Source organism: Somniosus microcephalus, chromosome 10, assembly GCF_052327205.1.
Source record: "Somniosus microcephalus isolate GS21.2 chromosome 10, FLI_Smic_1.0, whole genome shotgun sequence".
Taxonomy (NCBI): Eukaryota; Metazoa; Chordata; class Chondrichthyes; order Squaliformes; family Somniosidae; genus Somniosus; species Somniosus microcephalus.
In genome coordinates, this window is record NC_140996.1 from 114,187,010 (window position 1) to 114,213,814 (window position 26,805).

The following is a 26,805-nucleotide window of genomic DNA, read 5'->3' on the forward strand; positions in this document are numbered from 1 at the left end:
GAGGAGTGATGGGCATCTATTGAACAGAGAAACCAGACCTTAATGGAAGTCCTTCTGAGTAGGACTGCCATTGCAAATACGGGTCCCCATGGCCCCCCTGATGTGCAGCAAGCTGCTCTCAAGCCACTTGCAGGCACTGAGAGGGACCTGACCCATGAGAGGGAGGTTGGTGGCAGACCTCAAGGAAGTGGGGGCTCCTGTCCAAGCGCTCACACTTCCATGCCACTGCAGAGCCTTCGGTCAGAGCCCCGCCGGAGTACACACCTAACGGAGATAGAGGTCTCAACCCCTGCACAGCCGCAGGAGCAGCAGACTGCTGGCGAGCCCTCACAGGCTCGCCATCCCAGAGGACGCCCACCAAAGGTGTTGAGACAGGAGCAGTCGGAAAGTGAGCAAGGGACCTGCACATCTGCTGAAGCCACAGGGGAACCACTATGTAGGAGCACGCGTAAGAGGAAAATAAAGCACTAATAGTCACAAGGGTAGTTACTTGGGTGAAATGCTGTGTATTTTGTGGAAATACCATCAGTTGTGTGTTTTTCATAAAAATTCTGATGGCAACTTCTGCAGTTGTGGCGTGTGTCATTTCACAAATGGGGCTGGATGTCCTCTAATGCCAAGAGGGGAAGGAAGAAAAAGCCTCCCATGCTTCTGGTTGATGCCTCATTTGAGGAAGCGCTGAGTGAGGGTGGCGAGAGGGGTCTCGCAGGAGGTCACACTGGAGATGGGTGTCAGGCTCCAAACTTCCACAGCTGTGGTTATGGCTTCTAAAAGTTCCCCCAGACCTGAGACAACAAAGTCCTGCCACCTGCAAATGATGACTGATCAAATATCCTCTTTAATGTTGGACCTGCAGCTGATAGTCAGCAAGCCAATGGTATTCATGCCAGGTTTCACAGGCGTCATTCCCACCAGGCGCGTTTTACGTGGGAAAGGGGTTAAACAGGCAAGGGCCTGTTAAAATGCGATTATAAAGGCCAATCAGTGCTGTTTAAGGGCCCTAAAGACCAGTCCTGCCTGTTGCAGGCGGGATTGATTCGGGTCAATCAGACACACCTAGGTTAAAATGGCGTTGAGGCGGGAACCAGGTGGGGGGGGGTCGTGACCCCTAGGTTTTGCGATTTTAACCCCCCGCCTCACGGCCCAATGAAAATCAAGGCCACAATATTTGAAACAGATATCTGCACATAATTTGAACATTGTGCTGAGTATTTATGCATCATTGGTTAGAATAATGCATGACCACAGGAAAAGATGGAAATAAATTGTATCTGAGGAAGTATGTAGGAGAAGGTGGTTTGCAGATGGTTATTTGCCATACATTTTGCAGGTTAAAGAAATTGAACTATTCAAGCACTTATTGGAAGGTGTTGTCTTGGATTAGTGCCTGATGCACCAGTCTTCCTTACTGTAGTGGCGGTTTTAGCAGCTAATTTCTCATTGTCATTGCTGCCCTCTTGTTCTGTCATGGTTTTGAGATTCTGCTCTTCCTCCTTCAAGCTGGGGCCTGTTTGCAGACTGAAGTGATGCAGCAGACTACTCTTGAGATTCTGGTGGGAGTGTACTGTCAGTGCCTTCTGATCTGTTGAGACAGCTGAAGTACTGCTTCAAGATCACAATGTTGTACTCGATAATCATTCCTGCTGCAGCACCTGTGCCCTGCTTCTTTGAGTGGTTGATGGAAGAGTGTCACGCGCCATGGCTAGAGGGTACCCTTGGTCTCTGAGCCAATCTTCTACTCTCCTTACCCCTTCTAATTAGGGTGACACAGATGAAGGCAACATGGGAGTCCCTATGGAAGCAAGTATTCATCTGTGTGATTCTGTGCTGGTGGTCACAAGGCAGCGCGTTGATGGAATAAAACAACAACAACAACAACATTGGCCATACATTGTGTACAGGGGCCCTAATTGCAATATGTGTACAATGAATGGCCCACTACACTTTTGTAAAGCCTGCTAATCTGGAGAATTCTGCTGCCTTATTATGCTGGTATTGCTGGTCAGTAGGAAAAGTAATAAAGTTATTGACCTTGCTGGATAATGCGTCACCTTCTTGATACTCCTGTGGACAGCAAACTGGCAGCACTCCCTATGATATCAGTGCTAGTCAGACCCTCACACAAAAAAATTGAGTCATGGTGAGATTGACAGATACCTACAGTGCCATATGAATGGTTGGTGATATCCAGAGGTTTTCTTTAAAATGGCATAGCTCTGTCACAGCCTCCGAAAGTGCTTCTACTGAGCCAAGATGTTTGCACTCTTGCCTCTGAGTCAGAAGGTCATGGTTCAAGTCCCACTCCAGAGATTTGAACACATAATCTAGACTGACACTTCAGTGCAGTGCTGAAGGAGTGCTGTACTGTTAGAGGTGCCATCTTTTGGATGAGATGCTAAAACCGTGTCCTATCTGCCCTCTCAGGTAGACATAAAATATCTCATTGCACTATTCAAAGAAGAACAGGGGAGTTCTTCGGGTGTCCTGGCCAACATTTATTTCTCAACCAGCAGATTACCTGGTTATTTATCTTGTTTTGGTTTGTGGAATCTTTCTGTGCACAAATTGCCTGCTGTATTTTGCTACATTAAAACAGTGGCTACATTTCAAAAGTACTGCATTTGCTGTGGAACACTTTGAGATGCCCAGAGGTCATGAACGGTGGCCTACTAAGGCACTATTCTTCAGTCACTCCCAAGTAGCTGTGTCTGGAATATTAGACCCAATACATTGGGTAGTGGCGGAACCTCAGAGTGTGCCTTATGGGCAGCCCCTTACTCCTCTTGCTGATGCTCCTTGGCCAATTGCAATGTTAGTGGTGCACTGAATCCAATGCCCTCTCGAGATAGAATATGTAATAGCACATCACCTGTCATTACGGCCAAGCAGTGTCCAGTCTCTGCTGTAACAGATTTAAATGAGGGTTAGGAATGCAAACCATGTGCAAATTGTGAGGCTTGTAAAACATTCCAAGTTTGGTCTAACCACCAATTAATGAGTTCAACAAGGCTGATGTATGACTTGAACAGTATAGCTTTGAAAAGCCACTTCTTCCTGACAGTAATTTAGCAGCATGCAATAATGAGACATTTCTTACATTACTGCTGTTTAACCCATAAGTAAAATTTGCATTCATTGTAATGTCAGCAACAATTCCCAGTCTTGAATTTTCTATCATCTTAGACATATAGAAATAGTGCCCATCTCTGCTTGTAGAAATACCATACAATCCAGGAAAATTGTGTGATGCATATGTATTGCAGGCATGTATATTGTATTTGGAATTAATTTCAAATGACTATAAGCATCCCTGTTTATTTATAAAAGAATCACTGATGTGTGCTTTACCCCAATGTTCGGCGATCAGCAGCCCCTTTTACACTGGACCTGATTTTTGAACTTGGGGTACAGTGTAAAACAAGTCACCGATTGCTATCACCCATTTCGCAATTTCGCCAAAGACCAATTTCATCCTCTATGGGTCTAAAAATTCATCTGTTCCCTGAGATTTAAAATGCCTCAAATAAGTTAGTCACTCAATTTTTTTTCTTTTAGAGCAGTGCAATAGCACAATGCATTGGAACACCCAACACACCATACCACAGAGGGATCAGACACTGGGGCCGATTTTAACTTGTTTCACTTGTAGCAGTATCAGTATGAAAATGTGGTCAATAGCCTTACTGCTCCGTTATACCCGACTATGCGGCTGGCACTATTTTGAAATGGGCACACCGATGGATGCCCAAAGCGCCTGCCTGTTTCAGGTGGTAGGACCATTTTAATATGCAAGTCAAGGTCCTAAGACCATTTCAGGTTGGAAACGGTTGAATGTTCCCCCACCCCCTTGATGGCAGCCAAAGCTTAATCCAGTGAGCTGCATTGGAACACTTTTCGGTGGCCTACAGCTTGCTGACCTGATGTAAATGAAGCCGGTGCCTCAAAACTAGGGCTACCTCTTCACCACAGGTGCAGGCGACTGGCCGACGCACCCTGCCAATTGGTCACCCAAAAGTCAAAATCGACCCCACTGGTTCAAGCTGCTCACCCGCTGAGTTCCTGATCTCATCTATACTGAGAATGGTGGGGTGGGGGGGGAGATCAGCACCTTCCCAGATTAGGAAGGGAAAAGTGGGGAAACAGTTTGCCACAGGGTCCACTTACTCTAGTTCAGAGCTGCATTGGTGGAGCCCGGGAATCAGGCTACCTATTTATCTTTCTGTCTATGGGGAATAGTCCGAGCATACGAGAGGAAATGGGTAGAAAATAGAGGGATTTTATACCCTCACACAAAAAGAAAAGGAAAACAATTTTCTCCATGAATTGGTACAGTGGCAAGAAGATGAGTGAATGTCACCCACCTGCTTCCATTTTCCTCAAATAGCCATGTTTTATTGATGGTACTCTAAAAAGGTTTTCAGAATATTTGTACAATTGCTGTTATAATTGTGTGTTAGATGTTAGTCAAGACAAATGTGTATCTTGATGGATTTTGTGGCACGCAGAAGAGCATTCTGGAGCAGCAATTTATGTTGGAAAATGACAGCCTCACTTATGTATGTCAAAACTTGGACTAAAATATCCATTACCTTAACTGTGACTAGGGGATTCCTGGTACAGTACATGTTGTACCCAGATGTAGCAACACATCTGTGTTCAAGATTAAGTGGCCAACATTTAATTATCTAACACTCCTAGTTTGTGTCCTATACAGACTCATCAATTTCTCATCATTATTAAACACAGACTGGTTGATTAACATTGAGTAATTCCATTCATCCTTAATCTTTTCTGCCATCTTTAGATTAGTTAAAGGCTGAATTCATTATGGATGAACGCTGGATCATATTACACTTGAATCTGTCAAGTGACAAACCTAGCGTTAAAATTGTAAGAAGCAGATTGATGAGGCTTATGTTCACTATCGTACTCATTTTTTATGTTAAAGACCAATCACCATTTGAGTTATATCATTGCCCAGGCAACAAGAGCATGCCTTGATGAGATAATAGTTTGGTGATATAACAAGGGTTAAAAAGGTTGTCAAAGTAGTGCAAAATATAGATAAATCACAGGACTGAGTGGATGTGCTTTCCTCCTCTCATTGTATGTAACTATGCAGTTAACTTTATTTCCACCAAGAGTCATTTTTGGAGTGGCATGACTACACCTAAAGCCTTGTTTCATTACACTTTACGAAGGGCTAGCATCCCTCCTTCCACCCATATTTGGTTATTAACACACTTTCTGCAGTCCTTCTGCATCACACTTGGTGTTGGAAGCTATTTTGTTTGACAATCTTATCCTCGGAATTTTAATACTCGGTTGGCATAGCCATGTGACTGTGAGTCCAGGATATTTTCTGTCTTTTGTGAAGAAGTACTTGGTGACATCAACCCTGAACGGTCTAGCTCTAATTTTAAGGTTATATCTTTTTGTTCTGGACTTCCCCCACCAGAGGAAATGGTCTCTCTCTATCTACCCCATCAAATCCTTAGAAGGAAAAGTTGAAGGAGTACAGATATCATAAAAGTCGAAGATATAAAGAAAAACAGCAAATTCTGTAAATTTGAAGGAAAAACAGAAATTGCTGGAAATAAACAGCAGGTCATCAGATAGAAACCCTTCATTAATACTTAATAAAGACAGTAAGGGGAGCAACAGGTTAAAAAAAAAATCACAGATCACACAAAGAGGCAGTCAATAAGCTTAATAATTCACGAAAAGCTTTTTTTTAAAGCTGAAAAAATGTGGGATAATATCAGAAGATCATCTCAGGCTGTGAAAAGGTGTTAGAAAGGCCAGACAGGAGTAAAACAGCTACAAATTAGAAGGCAGAAACATTTAATTTGAATGGGAGAGACTTCAAGGTAAAAGTCCCCCACCCATATTTTCTCTCTTCAGATATTAAACTTGAAGCTGTGCATTAATGGCAAGTAACAGACAGTTTTTACCTAAAATGATATTGTAGCTGAACTATTACATATATCATTTTTATTTTAAATTTATAAGAAACGTGTGTTTTTAATTGATATGCAAAATGGATCCAATTATGTTTTTTTGTTCTTGCTTTTCTTTCAGCGTTGAAGAAAGCTTTAAAACCTTGTTTTGGGCTATATTCGGATTATCAGAAGTCAAGTCTGTGGTCATCAATTATGGTCACAAATTTATTGAGAACATTGGCTACATTTTGTATGGCGTATACCATGTGACAATGGTCATTGTCCTTCTAAATATGCTGATTGCGATGATTAATAGCTCTTTTCAGGAGATTGAGGTGAAGTTCTATTTTTTTTTTAATGCTTTAAGTTTAATGTTAGTGGTAAAAATAGGCCATTGTTGGATGCTGTAGTGAAAAATCTAAGGATAATGGCTGTGAAATTATGTTGTGGAATACTAAGATTTAATTTGGAAATTTAATATGTCTGTGCTGATGCTGGCGCGTCAACCAGAAACAGCTTTGAAGGATTACCATGGGCACAGGCATGATGGGCTTAACAATCTCCTCCTGTACTGTAAATTATATGATTAGTATGCTTAATCAAAATTATTTTCTCTGCAATTTTACTAGTGGTGTTAGCCCATTTATTTTAATGTGTTAAGCAAGTTATTTCTCATCCCTTCAAAGTTTGCCTTACTTAAATTTAAAACCTTGGTTTGTGACTTTGCCTTCTCCCTCTCAGCCTAATATCCAACTCAATCTTATTATAGTCACTATTTGCAAAATGATTCCTTGCCATCAGATTGTTAACTAATTTTGGTTTGTTACTCATCACTACATTCAGTATGGATGTTTGCTTGTCGGTTCTAAAACAGATTGTTCTAGAAAGCAGTCCCGAATATATTGTAGAAATTCATTGCCTTTACTACTTGAGCTGTTCTGCTTGTCCCAGTCTAGGTGAAAATTAAAATCTCCCATTATAACCTACATGCTTCTCTGATCTGTATTTGTACATCCTCTCACTACATCACTACTATCAGGTCTGCAGACAACTTCTACCAGAGTCTTACATCCTTTGCTGCTCCTTAACTCTAGCTATACTGCTTCCACTGCCTGATCACCCTTACTGAAATCACTTCTTTCTACTGCAGTAATTGTGTCTTTTATTAATATTATTACTGCTCCTCCTTTCAAAAATTCCCTGTCCTTTCTATAGATCATAGAGTCTGGAATATTTAGCTTCCAATCATGTTCAGGTTGTAGCCAGGTCTCTAACGGCTGTACCTGTGCTAACTCACTTGTTTTATTTCTTATGCTACATGCATTCATGTACAGGACTCTTCTCTGGGTAACTGCCCCCACCATGTGTGTCCCATTGGTCTTTTTCTACCACTTTTTGGCTTACTGTGTGAATTCCCCCCTCTCCCCCCCCCCCCCTCCCAACTAGTTTAAATCTTTCCCCACTGCCCTATTTACCCTTTCTGGAAAGACATGTATGCCTCTCTCTAGATGAAGGCCATCCTGTCTGTATATCCTTATCTGGCTCCAATTTCCCAGGAATTTGAAACTCTCCCTTCTACACCATCCTTCCAGCCACATGTTGACAATCCTAATCTTTCTCTTCCTGTCTGGTAATCCAGACATTACTACCTTGGAGGTTCTGCTTCTTAATCTAGGATTTAGCTCTATGAAATCCCTTTGCAAATCCTCAGACCTACTCCTATCTATGTCATTGGCTTCCACATGAACCACGACCTCTGGCTGCTTTGACCTCCCATTCCAGAAACTTTTGCATTTGCTCCGTGTTGACCTGAATCTTGGCACCTGGGAAGCAACATACCATTTGGAACTCTGGACCACATCTACAAAGCAATTATCTACCCCTCTGCCTATAGAATCCCCCACAATCACCACTCACCTATTCTTACTACCTGTACTGTTTCCCCCATAGGTAAATACTCGCTTCTCAGTGCTCATGGTTACCCTCTTCTGTGTCCACCTTTCCTCCACCTCACTGGTACCTAAACAGGTATACCTATTGGACAAATCTAGTGGCACAGATAATCCCCTGGCTGCTCTCACCTGTCGCTCTGTCTGCCAATAGTCAGCCAGCCTCCCTTACCAGCTTCCCTATTCTTAGCAACCTGTGGGGTTACAACCCTCTGGAACGTCTACTCCAGAATACTTTCTCCCTCCCAAATGCTGCAGAGTGTGTCCAATTGACTCTCAAGCTGTATAACTTTTGGCTTGAGGTGGGAGCCTTCGCATGCTTCATATATGTGTATTCACCCTGCATGGTATGAGAGTCCAGGCAGGTTCACATCATGCAGGCCGTGCACATCGCCCCAGACTCTGATCCTGCCATATTCTATTTACTCACTCCTAGGATGAGATCAGTACAGTAGTGAGAAATGATATTGGCTCGGAAGATCAAGATGTAGAATCAGTTTGGGTGGAGATAAGAAATAGTAAGGGAAAAAAGTCACTGTTGGGAGTAGTCCATAGGCCCCCTAACAGTAGCTGCACTGTAGGACAGAGTATAACTCAAGAAATAATGGGGGCTTGTAAGAAAGGTACTGCAATTATCATGGGTGATTTTAATCTTCATATAGATTGGCAAATCAAATTGGCAAAGGTAGCCTTGAGGACGAGTTCATAGAGTGTATTCGGGATGGTTTCTTAGAACAATACATTGTGGAATCAACCAGGGAGCAGGCTATTTTAGATCTGGTAATGTGTATGAGGCAGGATTAATTAATGATCTCATAGTAAAGGATCCTCTAGGGAAGAGTGATCATAGCATGATAGAATTTCACATTCAGTTTGAGGGTGAGAAATGTGGGTCTGAAACTAGTGTCTTAAACTTAAATAAAGGTATGAAGACAGAGTTGGCTAAAGTGGACTGGGAAAATGGGTTAAAGGGTAAGATGGTAGAAAAGCAATGGCAGACATTTAAGGAGATATTTCATAACTCTCAGCAACGGGATATTCCTGTGATAAGGAAAGATTCTATGAGAAGGATGAACATCCATGGCTAACTAAGGAAGTTAAGGATGGTATTAAATTGAAAGAAAAGGCATACAATGTTGCGAAGATTAGTGGTAGGCCAGAAGATTGGGAAATTTTTAGAAACCAGCAAAGGATGACTAAAAAAATAATTAAGAGGGTGAAGATAGATTATGAGAGAAATATAAAAAAAGATAGTAAGAGCTTCTACAGGTATATAAAAAGGAAGAGAGCAGCTAAAGTAAACATTGGTCCCTTAGAGGATGAGACTGGGGAATTAATAATGGGAAACAGGGAAATGACAGTGACTTTGAACAAATATATTGTATCTGTCTTCATGGTAGAAGACACTAAAAGTATCCCAATAATAATAGGTAATCAAGGGGCAAAAGGGAGGGAGGAACTTAAAACAATCACTATCACTAGAGAAAAAGTGCTTGGCAAACTAATGGGTCTAAAGGCTGACAAGTCCCGTGGAACTGATGGCCTGCATCCTCAGGTCTTAAAAGAAGTGGCTGCAGAGATAGTGGATGCATTGGTTGTAATCTTCCAAAATTCCCTGGATTTTGGAATGGTCCCAGCGGATTGGAAAACCACAAATGTAACGCCCCTTTTCAAGAACGGAGGGAGACAGAAAGCAGGAAACTATAGGCCAATTAAACTAACAACTGTCATTGGGAAAATGCTGGAATCCATTATTAAGGAAGTAGTAGCAGTACAGTTAGAAAATCATAATACAACAAGCAGAATCAACCTGGTTTTAGGAAAGGGAAATCATATTTGACAAATTTACTAGAGTTCGTTGAGGATGTAACGAACAGGGTGGATAAAGAGGAACTAGTAGATGTAGTGTATTTGGATTTTCAGAAGGCATTCGATAAGGTGCCGCATAAAAGGTTACTGCACAAGATAAGAGCTCAGTGTTGGGGGTAATATATTAGATTGGATAGAGGATTAGCTAACTAACAGAAAACAGAGAGCTGGAATAAATGAGTCATTTTCAGGTTGGCAAACTGTAACTAGTGGGGTGCCATAGGGATCAGTGCTGGGGCCTCAACTATTTACAATCTATATTAATGACTTGGATAAAGGGACCGAGTGTACTGTTGCCAAATTTGCTGACGATACAAAGATAGATGGGAAAGCAAGTTATGAGGAGTACACAAAGAGTCTGCAAAGGGATATAGATAGGTTAAGTGAGTGGGCAAAAATTTGGCAGATGGAGTATAATGTGGGAAAATGTGAGGTTATCCACTTTGGTAGGAAGAATAAAAAAGCAAAATATTATTTAAATGGAGAGAGACTACAGAACGCTGCGGTATAGAGGGATCTGGGTGTCCTCGTACATGAAACACAAAAAAGTTAGCATGCAGGTACAGCAAGTACTTCGGAAGGCAAATGGAATATTGGCCTTTATTGCAAGGGGGATGGAGTATAAAAGTAGGGAAGTCTTGCTACAACTGTACAGGGCGTTGGTGAGACCACACTTGGAGTACTGCATACAGTTTTGGTCTCCTTATTTAAGGAAGGATATACTTGCATTGGAGGCAGTTCAGAGAAGGTTCACCAGGTTGATTCCTGAGTTGAAGGGGTTGTCTTATGAGGAAAGATTGAGCAGGTTGGGCCTATACTCATTGGAGTTTAGAAAAATGGGAGGTGATCTTATTGAAACATATAAGATTCTTGAGGGGGCTGGACTGGGTAGATGCTGAGAGGATGTTTCCCCTCATGGGGGAATCTAGAACTAGGGGGCATAGTTTCAGAATAAGGGTCGCCCAATTAAAACGGAGATGAGGAGGAATTTCTTCTGAGAGGGTTGTGATTCTTTGGAATTCTCTACCCCAGAGAGCTGTGGAGGCTGAGTCATTGAATATATGTAAGGCAGAGGTAGAAAGATTTTTGAAAAACAGGGGAATCAAGGGTTATGGGGAACGGGCAGGAAAGTGGAGTTAAGGCCAAGATCAGATCAGCCGTGATCTTATTGAATGGCGGAGCAGGCTCGAGGGGCTGAATGGCCTATTCCTGCTCCTATTTCTTATGTTCTTATTTATGATTTTTACTACTTAATTTTTGGAATTCTCATTTTCCTACCCTTTGAAGCTATTATACAGTTAAAAACTAAATTAAGAGTTCAGATGAACAATTACTTCATTCTTTCTTGCCACTAGTAGGCTGTTTTGTTTTTTGTGGGTGGAAGGGCAGAGAGTGTGGGTGGGTAAAACAATCCCATAATGGATTATTTGGGCTTGTACTATGAAAAAGAAGGCAGCTGATTCACCTGCTAACACTTCTAAGTGGTGGTAACACTATATGCAAATACCTGTTCTACTGTATCCTAATCAGCAAATTTCAGTGTTAGGGAAGTCTTCCAGCATCAATCATGGAGCTATCAGTGGAGGTTGGAGTGGGTGGGAGGATAAGTTCATATCATTTTCTGAATTGTGAAAAATCATCAGCAACTTTTCAGAAGTATGTGGGAGTCCAGAACAAGGGGGTGTAACCTAAAAATTAGAGCTGCGCTGTTCAGAGGTGGTGTCAGGAAGCATTTCTGCACACAAAGTTGTGGAAATCTGGAACTCTCTCCCTCAAAAAGCTGTTGAGGCTAAGTCAATTCAAAATATCAAAACACAGATTGATAGATTTTTGTTAGGCAAGGGTATTAAGGGATATGGAACCAAGCCAGGTAGATGGAGTTAAGATACAGATCAGCCATGATCTAATTGAATGGCGGAACAGGCTCAAGGAGCTGAATGGCCTACTCCTCTTCCTATGTAATTGCTTTTGCATACATTTATCAGGTAGAAACTAGGTTAAAACATCCTCAGACACATTTTAGTTAGGACCTAAGACTGCATGTCTGATCTGTTTCTCACAGTAGAAAGATATCCAGAAAGTGTCGTGCTGCATGGGTCGCACTGTTCACTCATTATGGGCAGAGGTTGCAATTTTCCAACATCTGTTTCTGACGTCAAGAGCTGGTTGCGAAGCTGTCTGAAAAAAACGTTAATTAAGCTTGTTAACTTGAGTTGGTGGATTTGATCCGGGCAGATGACATGGCTGCTTGCAGACGTGTTGGCTAGAAGTCCAATTCTGGGCTGGAACAGGAGTTGGCCATTTGGCTCCACCATTGTTGTTAGCCAAGACTATTCTTTACCTTTTTAATCCCTTAACAAAATTAATTCCCAAGTTGTTATCTATCTCCCTTTTACACATCTCAGTTGATTTCATGCCTATGTGAAGGAACTTTTCTTGAATTTGCTTCTAACCACCTTAGTTCTAATTTTAAGATGATGTCCTCTTGTTCTGGTGTTCCCTAATATAGGGAAGAATGTTTCCCATCTGCTTTGTCAATTCCCTTCATTATTTTAAACACTTTGATCAGATCACACCTTAACTACAACAATACAAAAGCAAAATACTGCGGATGCTGGAAATCTGCAATAAAAATAGAAAATGCTGGAAACACGCAGCACGTCGGGCAGCATCTGTGGAGAGAGAAACAAAGTTAATGTTTCAGGTTGATGACCTTTCATCATACCTTAACTATTTCCTCTCTAGGGAATATAACCCAAGTTTACATGGTCTTTCATCATACCTCGGACACTTCATCCCATGTATCATCCTGGTGAATCGTCATTGAACTCCCTCCAATTCCAGTATATGCATCTCAAGGTGGGGTACCCAAAATTGAACACTGTACTCTAAATGCCATCAACCAGTTCTCTGTATAACTTCATCAGCACCACTTTGCCTTTATATATTCTATTCTTGTGCTTAAATCCTGAAATCCATTTGCTGTTTAATTTTAATAATGGGGCAAACAGCCCAGTGAGCAGTAAGTATTGTGCCCCATCCCCTTCTAACATGCCCTACGCATACTTCAGATATTGAAAAACTTCAGTGTCATTGTAAAACCTACACTTAGTGCAGCAATTGCCTATTCCGAGCCTGTCATATCCTGAAAGAAGCTTGTTATGCATCATGAATGAAATATAATGAGTCTCATCAGATCTCACTGGTTGCTGGTGCTTCATTCGGCACTTTTAAATTTTGTGCTCCATTTGTTTGGATCACAGGAGAGTAATGTCCTTGGACCAGCTGTTGTGTATGTGCCTTTAAGAGAAGAACTGATTCTATACTGCAGTACCGGCAGTGACCACCCCTGTATATAAAGCCATAGCAGGCTTCTGTATTTCAGTCTTGAATTACTCTCTGTTCAGTAAATACCTGTTTTATTGTTCTCCTGCAGTCTGAGTATTATTGAGCCTCGGACACTACACTGGCGACGGGCAGGTTTGAACTCACCTGCAGTACTGCATCACCTCACGGGGATCTTTTCCCTGAAGAGAAGCTTCTTGGAGGTCGAAGTCAGAACGGCGGGCGTTGACCGCGGGCAACCGCCCAGGGATCCATCGGAGAGTTGCAGGGGAGGCTGTGGAGAGCTGGGCCTGGCTCCCCAGTCGAGGTGTTCCAGCAAGTCGTGCTGGTAGCAGGTAGTGCGCTGACCCTTCCGGACTGCGGCGGGCTCGGGCTCGATCGAGCGGCTCTGCAAAGGGGCCGTGCAGCGTTGTCGGGAGGAAGAGAGAGAGAGAGGGTGGAGTGCACAGGGCGCGGTCGGTGCTCAAGAACAGGGCAGCATGGAGAGGATAGAACGCGGGGAAGGAAAAGTGATACGCGCCGAAGCTGCGGGTCGCCGCCATTACCCTGTAGAACGCTAGGAGCAGCGTGGCAGCAAGGGGAAGAAGGAAAAGCGCGGGAGGCGCCATTTTATTCCATTGGGGAAGAAGGAAAAGCGCGGGAGGCGCCATTTTATTCCATTGGGGAAGAAGAAAAAGCGCGGGAGGCGCCATTTTAAATCACTCAAGATGCCGAAGAGTGGCAGTATCACTGCTTTCGACAACGAGGTAGAAGACTGGACCACGTATGTGGAAAGAATTGAAGTGTACTGCAAGGCAAATGAGGTGGCCGATGGAAAGAAGGCGTTGGTATTATTAAATTTGATGGGCTCGAGAACGTACAGCCTATTGCGGAATTTAATTACCCCAGCTAAACCAATGGAGAAAAGTTTTGAAGAGATTGTTAATATCTTACAGGAACACCTAAACCCTACACCGCTGCTGATCGCAGAAAGATTCAAGTTCCATAAAAGAAACCAGCACAAAGATGAGAGCAATGCTGACTATCTTACGGAACTACGCAAGTTATCGGAGCACTGCCAGTTCGGAGCAGGACTGGCAGACACCTTGCGGGATAAGTTTGTGGGCTCCAGAGTGAAGGAACCCAGAAACGACTACTTTCGGAAAAGGACCTTACGCTAGAAAAGGCTTTCAGCTTGGCAGTATCCTACGAAGCAGCAGCACGGGGAGCTGCGGAAATACAACAGAAACCACAGGAATACAGCGCTAACGAAATGGCGTATGGAGCAGAAAAGTGCTATCGCTGCGGCAGAACAACCCATGATCAGAAGGACTGCTGGGTTAAGGACAAAGTATGCAGGCAATGTGGGAAAATGGGACACATAGCAAGAGTCTGCAGGTCGGGAAAGAAAACCAACACTACAAGAACTACTAAGGAAAAGTACAAGAAAGTAAAGAAATTGACAGACAGTAGTTCGGAAGATCAGGAGAGTGATAAGGACTCCGGGAGCAGGAGACTAAGTTGTCTAAAGTTACACAACGTGATCGCAAAGGAGGATCACCGAACCATTTGGGTCACCCTCATGATAGCAGGGTCCCCACTAAAGATGGAATTGGACACAGGATCAGCCCTAACTGTCATGAATTGACGAGACTATGAGCGGCTATTCTCACACATACCCTTGAAGGACACGTCCATTGTATTGAAGACATACATGGGGCAAAAAGTCTACACCAGAGGAAAAATAAGGGTGCCAGTTGAATACAACAGCAAGGAAACACAGAAACTATCTATATATACTACCAGATGGAGGACCACCATTATTGGGACGTGAATGGATCCGAAAAATACAATTGGATTGGCATTCCATTCAGGCGCTAACTGTGACTGATAAAAAGGATGATGACGTCACACCTGGACAACTAACAGACGCGAAAGAGGTGTTCCAACAAGGACTTGGGACTCTAAAAGGAGTAACGGCAATGATAAAAATCGAAGATAACGCAAACCCAAAAATTTTTAAGGCCAGACCGGTACCTTACGCGATCCGCCCAGCCATTGAAGCAGAGCTGGAGAGTCTGGAGCGTTCGGGTGTGCTGTCCAAGGTGGACTGGAGCGAGTGGGCCACACCCATCGTTCCTGTAATGAAGAAATCATTGAGCAGCACGCCTGGGGAACCGAAGAAGGTTCGCATCTGTGGGGACTTCAAGGTAACTGTGAACCCAGTCCTGCACACAGTACAATATCCACTTCCATGGATAGAAGATATTTTCGCCTCACTATCTGGAGGGAAACGCTTTACAAAGATTGATCTGGCCCAAGCGTATCTACAAATGGAGGTGGAAGAAGCATCTAGGGGAAAAACCTCATGATAAACACTCACAAAGGCCTTTACCAGTACAATCGACTGGTATTCGGGGTAGCATCAGCCCCGGCTATTTGGCAGAGGGCGATGGAACAAGTCCTGCAAGGGATCCCGGGGACCCAGTGTTATTTGGACGACATCCTGGTTACGGGCGAAAATGACAGTGAACACCTTGCCAACCTGGAGCAGGTGCTCACGAGATTACAGGAATATGGGCTACGAGCCAACCGCCCCAAATGCGAGTTCTTCAGGAGACAAATCTTGTATTGTGGCCACATGATTGAGGAAGGGTTGCATAAGTCGCCAGTCAAGATTGAGGCTGCAGTCAAGGCTCCAGCACCGGAAAATGTGTCGCAACTGAGGTCGTTCCTCGGGTTGGTGAACTACTACCGTAAGTTCTTGCCGAATTTATCTACAATTCTGCACCCACTGACCGCCCTACTGCAAACTGGAGTAACATGGAAATGGAATGATGAGTGTAAGCGTGCCTTTCAGAAATGTAAATGCCTAATCACTTCAAAAGAATTATTGGCCCACTACAATCCAACACTACCGATTCGGTTAGCATGTGATGCGTCTCCCTACGGTATCGGAGCGGTGCTGTCACACAAATTCCCTGACGGTTCAGAGAGGCCAATAGCCTTTGCGTCACGCTCGTTAACCTCAGCCGAGCGTAACTACGCCCAGGTTGACAGGGAGGCCCTCAGCCTGGTGTGGGGGGTGAAGAAGTTCAATCACTATCTGCACGGGCAGAAATTCACCCTACTGACTGATCATCAGCCCCTGGTCTCCATTTTTAACCCAAAGAAGGGCGTTCCGGTGATGACTGTGCGACGGCTGCAAAGATGGTCACTTTTTCTAGGGGCACATCAGTACGACATACAGTACAAGGGTACGAAACAGCATGGAAATGCTGATGGGCTGTCGCGCCTACCGTTGTCTACGGTAGAGGAAGCACCTGCAGTGGACCCTGTTGAGATATTCCATGCGACCATAGTCGAATGTCTACCTGTTACAAACTCAAGTATAGAGAAGGAAACCCGAAATGACCCGACACACTCTCGGGTCTATGATTTGACGGTGAAGGGATGGCCAGCACATGGCGACTCACTGTTGCCAGCATTCTCGCCAAGGAGAGAACAGCTGTCAGTGTGCCGGGGGAGCTTGATGTGTGGATCCCGAGTGGTAATTCCACCCAAGTTGAGAGATTGAGCACTCAATGAGCTTCACGAGGGTCATCTGGGAGGGGTAAAAATGAAGAGCCTAGCCAGGGTGTTTGTGTGGTGGCCGGGAATCGATAAAGAAATCGAGGATATGACCAAGAGATGCACAGGATGCCAGAAGGTCCAAAACGCTCCACCACAGGCCCCGCTACATCCATGGGAGTGGCCCTCATCTCCATGGCAACGGGTACACATTGATTTTGCTGGTCCATTTATGGACTCAATGTTCCTAATCGCTGTGGACGCCCATTCGAAATGGCCAGAGGTCATCAAAATGTCCTCCACCACCATGGAGAAAACTATTGCAGTCCTACGGACCATCTTCGCCAGGAATGGCTTGCCAGAACAGATTTGCTCCGACAATGGGCCACAGTTTGTGTCAGAGGATTTCCGGAGGTTTCTGAGGAATAATGGGGTGATGCATTACACATCTGCCCCATATCATCCAGCCACAAATGGATTGGCTGAGAGGTTTGTTCAGACCTTTAAAAAGGCCATAAAGGCAATGCATAATGACGACATACCACTACAACACAAGGTGGATAATTTCTTCTTTGCTTACTGGAATGCGACACATGCAGTCACCAACCAAGCTCCAGCCATAATGTTCTTCAACCGAAGGCTAAGATGTCGCCTGGATTTGCTCAAACCAAACATAAGACGAGATGTTGAGGATAAGCAATTCCAGCACATAAATGCGAAGCCAACCAGGAGCTTCAAGATAGGACAACCAGTCTTGGCCCGCGACTACCGAACAGAAAAATGGCAGCCAGGAACGATATGCACACAGCAGGGACCACTAATGTACACAGTGGACATTGGAGAGAGCATCGTGAGATGCCATGCTGACCAGATTCTAGAGTCACAGGAACAAGCCAAACCCATACCACGAGCAGGTGCACCTGGTAATCAACCCGAAGTACAGATTGCGTCTACCTCCGAAGCAGTGATATTGGAAGCTGACGAACCAACCAATGACAATGAGCCAGAATCAACTCCGCCGCAAGAACAGGATACTCGAGAAAGGCGATATCCCGTCAGGATCAGGAAGCCTCCTCAAAGACTGAACTTATAAATGATTATTTTAGTTGATTTATATAGTACAGAGAAAATTGTACTTGTAATTAGTTATTATTTAGTTGTTAAATGAATGTTATGTACTGTTTATCTAAAAGGGGAGGAATTGTTGTGTATGTGCCTTTAAGAGAAGAACTGATTCTATACTGCAGCACCGGCAGTGACCACCCCTGTATATAAATCCATAGCAGGCTTCTGTATTTCAGTCTTGAATTACTCCCTGTTCAGTAAATACCTGTTTTATTGTTCTCCTGCAGTCTGAGTATTATTGATCCTCGGACACTACATCAGCTTCTTGTGATTACAATGCTAAAAACTGGATCCTTTTTTCCAAAGGTAGAATCGTAAGATCCCAGGGAGTAATTTTTGTCATCATTGTTTGGGTTGTAAATCGCCCGCTCTTCTAGAAACCTCTCTCATTTTGTTGTATTATTATTCATGCTCCCACAATGTGTGCGGCCCAGCTCATGACCCACAAGGCTGTCGCTGACATCACCCGCTGCAGCCTCGCGGGGCGCTGCTGAATATCGGCCATGGGGTGTTAAGGGGCCATGGCAGGGCGCTAAGGGATCGCTTGGCGATTATGTCATCGCTGGCGGCGCAGCGGCCCGGGGCGCTATCGGCGGGGGCGCACCGCTATCAGCTAACGCCTCAGTAGCGCCCTGCCGAATTTCTCAGCAGGCGCTGTTGGCGCCCCCGCCCGGGCGATAAGCCCTTTGCACCTGGGGCGCTAACGGCGGGCACAAAGGAGGCAAATTTTGCCCCTATAAACTTTAATTAATTAATTAATTAAATAAAACAAGGTTATATAGGGATTGCAGTGCAGGTGGTGTGCCAGAACTGCAGCATGTGGGAGTTTGTGGAGAGTATTGTGATCCCGGACAACCACGCCTACAGTAAGCGTCTGCATCTCGACCAACTTCAACTCAGAGTTGAGAACTTTTACACCTGGTCTATCTTTGTCCTTTTCCGTAACTATGCTATCACCATCGCTACCACCAAAATGTTCTCCAACTGATGACCCTTCCACCTGCCCAGCTTCATTCCCTAAAACTAAGTCCAGAACTGCCTCCTCTCTTGTTGGGCTTGCTACGTGCTGGCTAAAAATGTTCTCCTGAATGCATTTTAAGAATTCTGCGCCCTCTATTCCTTTTACACTAATTTAATCCCAGTTAATATTGGGATAGAAGAAATCCCCTACTATTAGTGCCCTATTGTTTTTGCACATCTCAAAAATTTGCCTACATATTTGCTCTTCTATCTCCCTCTGACTGTTTGGGGGTCTATATACTCCCAGCATTGTGATTGCCCCTTTTTTATCCTTCGGTTCAACCCATATGGCCTCAATTGATAATAAGAACATAAGAAATAGGAGCAGGAGTAGGCCCTTCGAGCCTGCTCTGCCATTCAATGAGATCATGGCTGATCTTCTGCCTCAACTCCATTCACCGGCCCTATCGCCATATCCCTCGATGCCCTAACTAGTCAGAAATCTATCGACTTCTGTTTTGAATATACCCAATGACTGAGCCTCCACAGCCCTCTGGGGTAGAGAATTCCAAAGATTCACCACCCTCTGTGTGAAGAAATTTCTTCTCATCTCAGTCCTGAATGGCCTACCCTTTATCCTGAGGCTGTGGCCCCTGGTTCTAGACTCCCCAGCCAAGGGAAACATTCTCCCAGCATCCATTCTATCAAGCCCTGTAATCATTTTGTATGCTTCAATGAGATCCCCTCTCATTCTTCTGAATTCAAGAGAATACAGGCCTAGTTTACTCAATCTCTCCTCATACGATAGACCCGCCATCACAGGAATCAATCTCGTGAACCTTCATTGCACTTCCTCTATGGCAAGTATACCTTCCTTAGGTAAGGAGACCAAAATTGTACACAGTACTCCAGGTGTGGTCTCACCAAGGCCCTATATAATTGGAAACGGGAAACTGTTCAACCTCCGCCGCCTCCAGTCCAGATCCAAGGTTGTCCCATCCTCTGTCGTCGAATTACAGTATGCAGACGATGCTTGCGTCTGCGCTCACTCAGAGGTCGAACTCCAAACCATCATCAACCCCTTCACCAAAGCGTACGAGAGCATAGGCCTTACACTAAACATCCGTAAGAGAAAGGTGCTCTACCAACTTGCCCCTGCCACACAGTACTGCCCCCCGATTATCAAAATCCACGACAAGGCCTTGGACAACATGGACCACTTTCCATACCTCGGGGGCCTACTGTCAACAAGGGCAGATGTCAACGATGAAGTCCAACACCGCCTTCAGTGTGCCAGTGCAGCCTTCGGTCACCTGAGGAAGACAGTGTTTGCAGACCAGGACCTCAAACCCGGCACTAAGCTCATGGTCTACAGAGCAGCAGTGATACCTGCCCTGCTGTATGCCTCAGAGACATGGACCATGTACAGCAGGCACCTCAAAGCACTGGAGAGGTACCACCAACGCTGCCTCCGCAAGATCCTGCAAATCCATTGGCAGGATAGGCACACCAACATCAGTGTTCTTGCTGAGACGAACATCCCCAGCATTGAGCGTGGTCAAAGCTTCGATCAGCTCCAATGGATGGGTCACATTGTCCGCATGCCCGATACGAGACTCCCAAAACAAGTGCTCTACTCGGAGCTCTGGCACGGCAAGAGATCGCCAGGTGGGCAGAGGAAACGCTTCAAGGACACCCTCAAAGCCTCCTTGAAAAAGTGTAACATCCCCACCGACACCTGGGAATCCCTGGCCCAAGACCGCACAAAGTGGAGGAGAAGCATCCGGGACGGCGCCGAACACCTCGAGTCTCTTCACCGGGAGCAAGCAGAAGCCAAGCGTAAGGGGCGCATGTCAACCCAAGCACCCCACCCACCCGCCCCTTCAACCACTGTCTGCCCCACCTGTGACAGAGACTGTAGGTCTTGCATTGGACTCATCAGTCCCCTGCGAACTCATTTTTAATGTGAAAGCAAGTCATCCTCAGTTCCGAGGAACTGCCTAAGAAGAAGACGATATAATTGGAGTAAGACTTCTTTACTCCTGTACTCAAATCCTCTTGTAATGAAGGCCAGCTTACCATTTGCCTTCCTAATGACTTGCTGCACCTGCACCTTCACTTACAGTGACTCATGTACAAGGACACCCAGGTCCCTTTGACCATTTAAGAAATACTCTGGCTTTCTGTTTTTTCTACCAACGTGGATAACTTCACATTTATCCACATTATATTCCATCTGCCATGTTCTCGCCCACTTACTGAGCCTGTCGAGATCCCCTTGAAGCCTCTTCACATCCTCTTCGCAACTGACACTGCCACCTAGCTTTGTATCATCAGCAAATTTGGAAATGTAACATTTAGTCCCCTCATCCAAATCATTGATCTAGATTGTGAATAGCTGGGGCCCAAGCACTGATCCTTGCGGTACCCCACTAGTCACAGCCTGCCATCCTGAAAAAGACCTGTTTATCCCTATTCTTTGTTTTCTGTCTGTTAACCAATTCTCAATCCACGCTAGTATATTACCCCCAATTCCATGTGCCCTAATTTTGTTCACCAACCTCTTGTGTAGGACCTTTTTCGAAGGCCTTCTGAAAATCCAGATACACCACATCTACTGGTTCCCCTTTGTCTACTCCACTAGTTACATCCTCAAAGAACTCCAATAGGTTTGTCAAACAGGATTTCCCTTTCATAAATCCATGTTGACTCTGCCCAATCTTACCATTAGTTTCTAAGTGCCCAGTTATTGCATCTTTTATAATAGATTCCAGTATTTTCCCAACTACTGATGTGAGGCTAACAGGCCTGTAGTTCCCCATTTTCTCTCTCCCTCCTTTCTTAAATAGCGGGGTTACATTTGCTATCCTCCAATCTGCAGGAACCGTTCCAGAATCTATAGAATTTTGGAAGATGACAACCAATGCATTCACTATTCCAATGGCCACCTCTTTCAAAACCCTGGGATATAGGTCATCCAGTCCTTGGGATTTATCAACTTTTAGTCCCATTAATTTTGCTAGTACTATTTTTTTACTAATAATTTCTTTAAGTTCCTCATTCTTGTCACACTCTTGGTTTTCTCATATTTCTGGGAGTTTTTTTGTGTCTTCCTCTGTGAAGACAGAAACAAAGTATTTATTTAATTTCTCTGCCATTTCCTCATTCCCCATTATAAATTCTCCCGTCTCTGACTGTAAAAGACCTACATTTACCTTTGCCAGTCTTCCCCTTTTCACATACCTACAGAAGTTTTTACAATCTGTTTTTATATTTTTTGCTAGTTTGTGCTCATATTCCATTTTCCCTTTCTTTATCAATTTCTTGGCCCCCCTTTGCTGATTTCTTAAAAGATCCCAATCTTCAGGCTGACCACTTTTTCTGGCAACTTTATAAGCTTCCTCCTTTGACTTAATACTCGCTTTAATTTCTTTTATTAGCCATGGTTGGATCACTTTTCCTTTTGGGTTTTTATGCCCTAGAGGAGTATGTTTGTTGCAAATGATGCATTATTTCCTTGAATGATAGCCATTGTATGTCTACCTTCATACCTTTTAGTGTAGTCTCCCAATCTACAATGGCCAACTTGTCCCTCATAACCTTGTAGTTTCCTCTGTTTAGATTGAAGACCTTAGTTTCAGATTGGACTACATCACTCTCAAACTTAATGTAAAATTCAATCATATTATGGTCACTTGTCCCTAAAGGCTCCTTTACCACAAGATTATTGATTAGCCCTTTCTCATTACACAGTACCAGATCCAGAGTAGCCTGTTCCCTGGTTGGTTCCTCCACATACTGATCCAGGAAACCATCTCTCATGCATTCCAAGAATTCGTCCTCCACACCATTCTAACATATTATCCCTCCTCACAACTGTAATTGTTTCCTTAACCAATTTTGCAACCACCCTCCCTTTTTATCCTCCTCTCTATCTTGTCTGAAAATCCTGTAACCAGTTTCTCTCTATCTACCCTATCTGTTCCCCTTAATATCTTGAAAACTTCAATCAAATCACCCTTTAACCTTCTAAATTCTAGGGAATACAACCCTAGTTTGTGTAATTGCTCCTCGTAATTTAACCCCTGGAGTCCGGGTATCATTCTGGTAAACCTACGCTACATGCCGTCCAAGGCCAATATACCTTTCCTAAGGTGTGGTGCCCAGAACTGCTTGCAGTACTCCAGGTGTAGTCTAACCAGGGCTTTTATAGCTGTAACATAACTTCTACCCTTGTATTCTAGTCCTCTAGATATAAAGGTCAGCATTTCATTAACCTTTTTGATTATTTTCTGCTCCTGTTCATGACATTTTAATGATCTACGTACCTGGACCCACAAGTCTCTTTGGACCTCCACTGTTTTTAGCTTTTCACCATTTAGAAAGTACTCTGTTGCCTCCTTTATAGGTCCAATGTGGATGACCTCACATTTGCCTGCATTGAAATCCATTTGCCACAGTTTTGCCCATTCACTTAATCTATCAATATCCCTTTGTAATTTTATGCTTTCATCTACACTGCCAACAATGCCGCCTATCATATGCTATTGGCAAATTTGCATATGTGACTTTCTATCCCATCATCTAAGTCATTAATGAATAAAGTGAATAGTTGATGCCCAACACAGATCCCTGCGGGATACCACTGGTCACATCCTGCCAATTAGAGTACCTGCCCATTATCCGCACTCTGTCGCTCAGCCAATTTCCTAATGTAAAGATTGTTACGCAACATAAGGCAGCATGAGGTTGGGGGTAATATATTAGCATGGATAGAGAATTGATTAACCGACAGAAAACAGTGAGTAGGGCTAAACAGGTCATTTTCAGGTTGGTGGACTGTAACTAGTCGGGTGCCACAAGGATCAGTTATTTACAATTTATATTAATGACTTAGATGAAGGGACTTAGTGTAATATATCCAAGTTTGCTGACGATACAAAGCTAGGTGGGAAAGTAAGCTGTGAGGAGGACACAAAGAGCCTGCAAAGGGATATAGTGGGAGTCGAGACCAGAGCTATTGAAAACTCAACTGCTTTATTCCAACCACATGACAAACAGGAACTAGAAAAGCCCGCGCATCCACTTAAATACTTCCCAGACAGGAAGTGCTCCTGGCAGCCTGTCCCTGCGGGAAACAAGTTGCTGGAGGAAAGGGCCCCCGGCTGGGGGCTTCTGCTTAGACTGTCTGTGCCGCCGTGAGCAGATTATGTCCAGTGGTGGCGTGTCGCCACAGAGCTCCCCCCAGAATCCGCTTAGGAGGAGTGGACGAGTCGTGACGGTGGTCTAATGGTTCTGCCGCAGCGGCTCTGAGTGGTCGCCGGTCTGGTTGGTTGGGTCGGGCGGTTCGCCGCCGGCTGTGCTGGCTTGCCAGGGGGACGGCCTCTAGTTGGAGGCTGGGCCACGGGGACCTGTTCCCCTGGTTCTGTGTGTGCTGGTTTGAGCCGGTCGATGGAGACTGTCTCGACCCTGTCGCCGAGTTGCAGCTTGAAGACCTTGTCCCCGGATTGTAGTACCTCGTACGGACCGTCGTACGGGGGTCGCAGGGGCCCGCGGTGCGCGTCGTGTCGCACGAAGACGAAGCGCGCCTGCTGTAAATTTGGCGGGACGTGAGGTGCGAGTTCGCCATGTCGGTTGACCGGAAGTGGGGCGAACTGCTGAGCAGAAGAGAAAGAGTCGAGCCGCTGCTGTTCGGCCGACCAAGGCTTGGTAGGCTCCGGAAGGAATTCGCCTGGGACGCGCAGCGGTTGTCCGTAGACTAACTCCGCTGCCGAGGACTGGAGGTCTTCCTTGACCGCGGTGCGTAGGCCGAGTAGCACCCACGGTAGGCGGTCAGTCCAAGGACTGTCCTGCAGGCCGGCGCGGAGTGAGGCCTTGAGTGACCTGTGGAAGCGTTCACAAAGTCCGTTGGCCTGCGGGTGGTACGCCGTGGTGCGGTGGAGCGTCACCCCGAGGTTGCGTGCTGTGGCCGTCCAGAGTTCGGAGGTGAACTGGGCGCCTCTGTCGGAGGTTATGTCGGCCGGTACGCCGAACCTCGCAACCCAGGTGTTAACGAACGCCCTGGCGATGTCGGCTGTGGTGGTGGAGGTCAGCGGCACTGCCTCAGGCCAGCGTGTGTAGCGGTCGACCATCGTGAGGAGATAAGTTTGGCCTTGCGATGGCGGCAGGGGACCGACGATGTCGACGTGTACGTGGTCGAAGCGGCGGCTGGGTACCTCGAAGTCTCCCAGGGGTGCTTTGGTGTGCAGCTGTACCTTAGCCCGTTGGCAGGCGAGGCAGGAGGTGGCCCAAGTCCGAACATCTCTGCTGAGGCCGCGCCAGACGAAGCACTTGGAGAGGAGTTTGACGGATGCACGGGAACCCGGGTGAGAGAGCCCGTGGAGCGCGTCGAAGACGCGGCGGCGCCAGGTCTCGGGGACGACCGGCCTGGGTTGGCCGAGTGAGACGTCGCACGTGACTGCCGTGGCTTCGGGCCCGTGCGCGACCTTGGCTAGGCGTAGCCCTGGCAGGCTGGTAGCCGCCGAGAGGAGGTCTGGGTCCGTGAGCTGGGCCGCTGCTAGTTGTGCGTAGTCGACCGCGAGGTGATTCGCACAGACGGCGGGACGGGAAAGGCAGTCGGCGACCACGTTGTCTCTACCGGAGACGTGCTGAATGTCCGTAGTAAACTCGGAGACGGCTGCGAGCTGGCGTTGCTGCCTAGCGGACCAGGGTTCGGTGTGCTTGGCCATCGCGTATGTGAGTGGCTTGTGGTCCACATACGCGGTGAAGGGGCGGCCTTCCAGGAGGAACCTGAAATGGCGGACCGACAGGTGGAGTGCGAGAAGCTCGCGGTCGAAAGTGGAGTATTTGACCTCCGGGGGGCGCAGTTGGCGGCTGTAGAAGGCAAGTGGCTGCCACGCGCCATTGACCCACTGCTCGAACACGGCCCCGACCGCGTGGTCGGAGGCGTCGGTGGTGAGCGCGACCCGGGCATCGGCCCTCGGGTGCGCGAGCAGAGTGGCGTCGGCGAGCGCGTTTTTGGTGGCGTCGAAGGCGGCTGCCATGTCAGTGGTCCAGGCTACGTCCATCTTGCCGGATTTTCCTCGGAGGGAGTCGTATAGGGGCTTCATGAGGGCTGCGGCTCTGGGGATGAACCTGTTGAAGTTCACCATCCCGAGGAACTCCTGGAGGCCCTTGATGGTTGTATGGCGGGGGAATTGCTGGACGGCCTGCACCTTGTTGGGCAGGGGGACGGCCCCAGCAGGGGTGATGTGGTGACCGAGAAAATCGATCTCGGTTAGGCCGAATTGGCACTTCGCCGGGCTGAGGATGAGCCCGTGTTGGGCTAGGCGCCCGAACAGGATGCGAAGGTGTTCGAGGTGTTCCTGTTTGGAGGAGCTGGCCACGAGAATGTCGTCTCGATAGACGAATAGGAAGTTCAGGTCCCGGAGGACTGAGTGCATAAGGCGCTGGAAAGCCTGTGCTGCATTCTTGAGGCCGAAGGGCATCCTCAGGAACTCGAACAGGCCGAATGGGGTGATGACGGCCGTTTTGGGGATGTCCGCGGGGTGTACGGGGACTTGGTGGTAACCGCACACCAGGTCGACTTTGGAAAAGACGGTTCGTCCGGCCAGTCGGGCCGAGAAGTCCTGGATGTGTGGCACCGGGTATCGATCGGGGGTGGTGGCGTCGTTGAGGCGGCGGTAGTCCCCGCAAGGGCGCCAGCCTCCGCCGGGCTTGGGGGCGATGTGGAGGGGCGAGGCCCAAGGGCTGCTGGAGCGGCGGATGATGCCGAGTTGTTCCATGTTGGTGAACTCGGCCCGCGCGATTTCCAGCTTGGCCGGGTTGAGTCTGCGGGCGTGGGCAGAAACTGGGGGGCCGGTGGTGGGGATATAGTGTTCCACACCGTGCTTGGCGGCTTTGGCCGAAAAGGTCGGGTTAGTGAGGGCGGGAAACTCAGCTAGGAGTGCCGAGTCGTCGTCCGTGGCTCTGGCGAGGCAGTGGGTCGTCAGGCCGGCCGAACGGGCCGGGGTAAAGGCGCCGGGGATGGGGGCCATAGTGTTGATGTTGACGAGGCGGTGCCTCGG

The 26,805-nt window shown here is 46.2% G+C and overlaps 1 protein-coding gene across 3 annotated transcripts in view; it reads left to right on the plus strand.

Moving 5' to 3' along the window:
• The window catches only part of LOC147111637 (short transient receptor potential channel 6-like), a 263,222-nt gene that overhangs the window by 155,246 nt on the left and 81,171 nt on the right, over positions 1–26,805 (plus strand). For all 3 annotated transcript variants that reach the window (XM_085998725.1, XM_085998727.1, XM_085998726.1), the window contains exon 8: positions 6,082–6,277. In XM_085998725.1, coding sequence (XP_085854851.1) covers positions 6,082–6,277 — 196 coding nt within the window. The remainder of the gene's footprint in view (positions 1–6,081; positions 6,278–26,805) is intronic.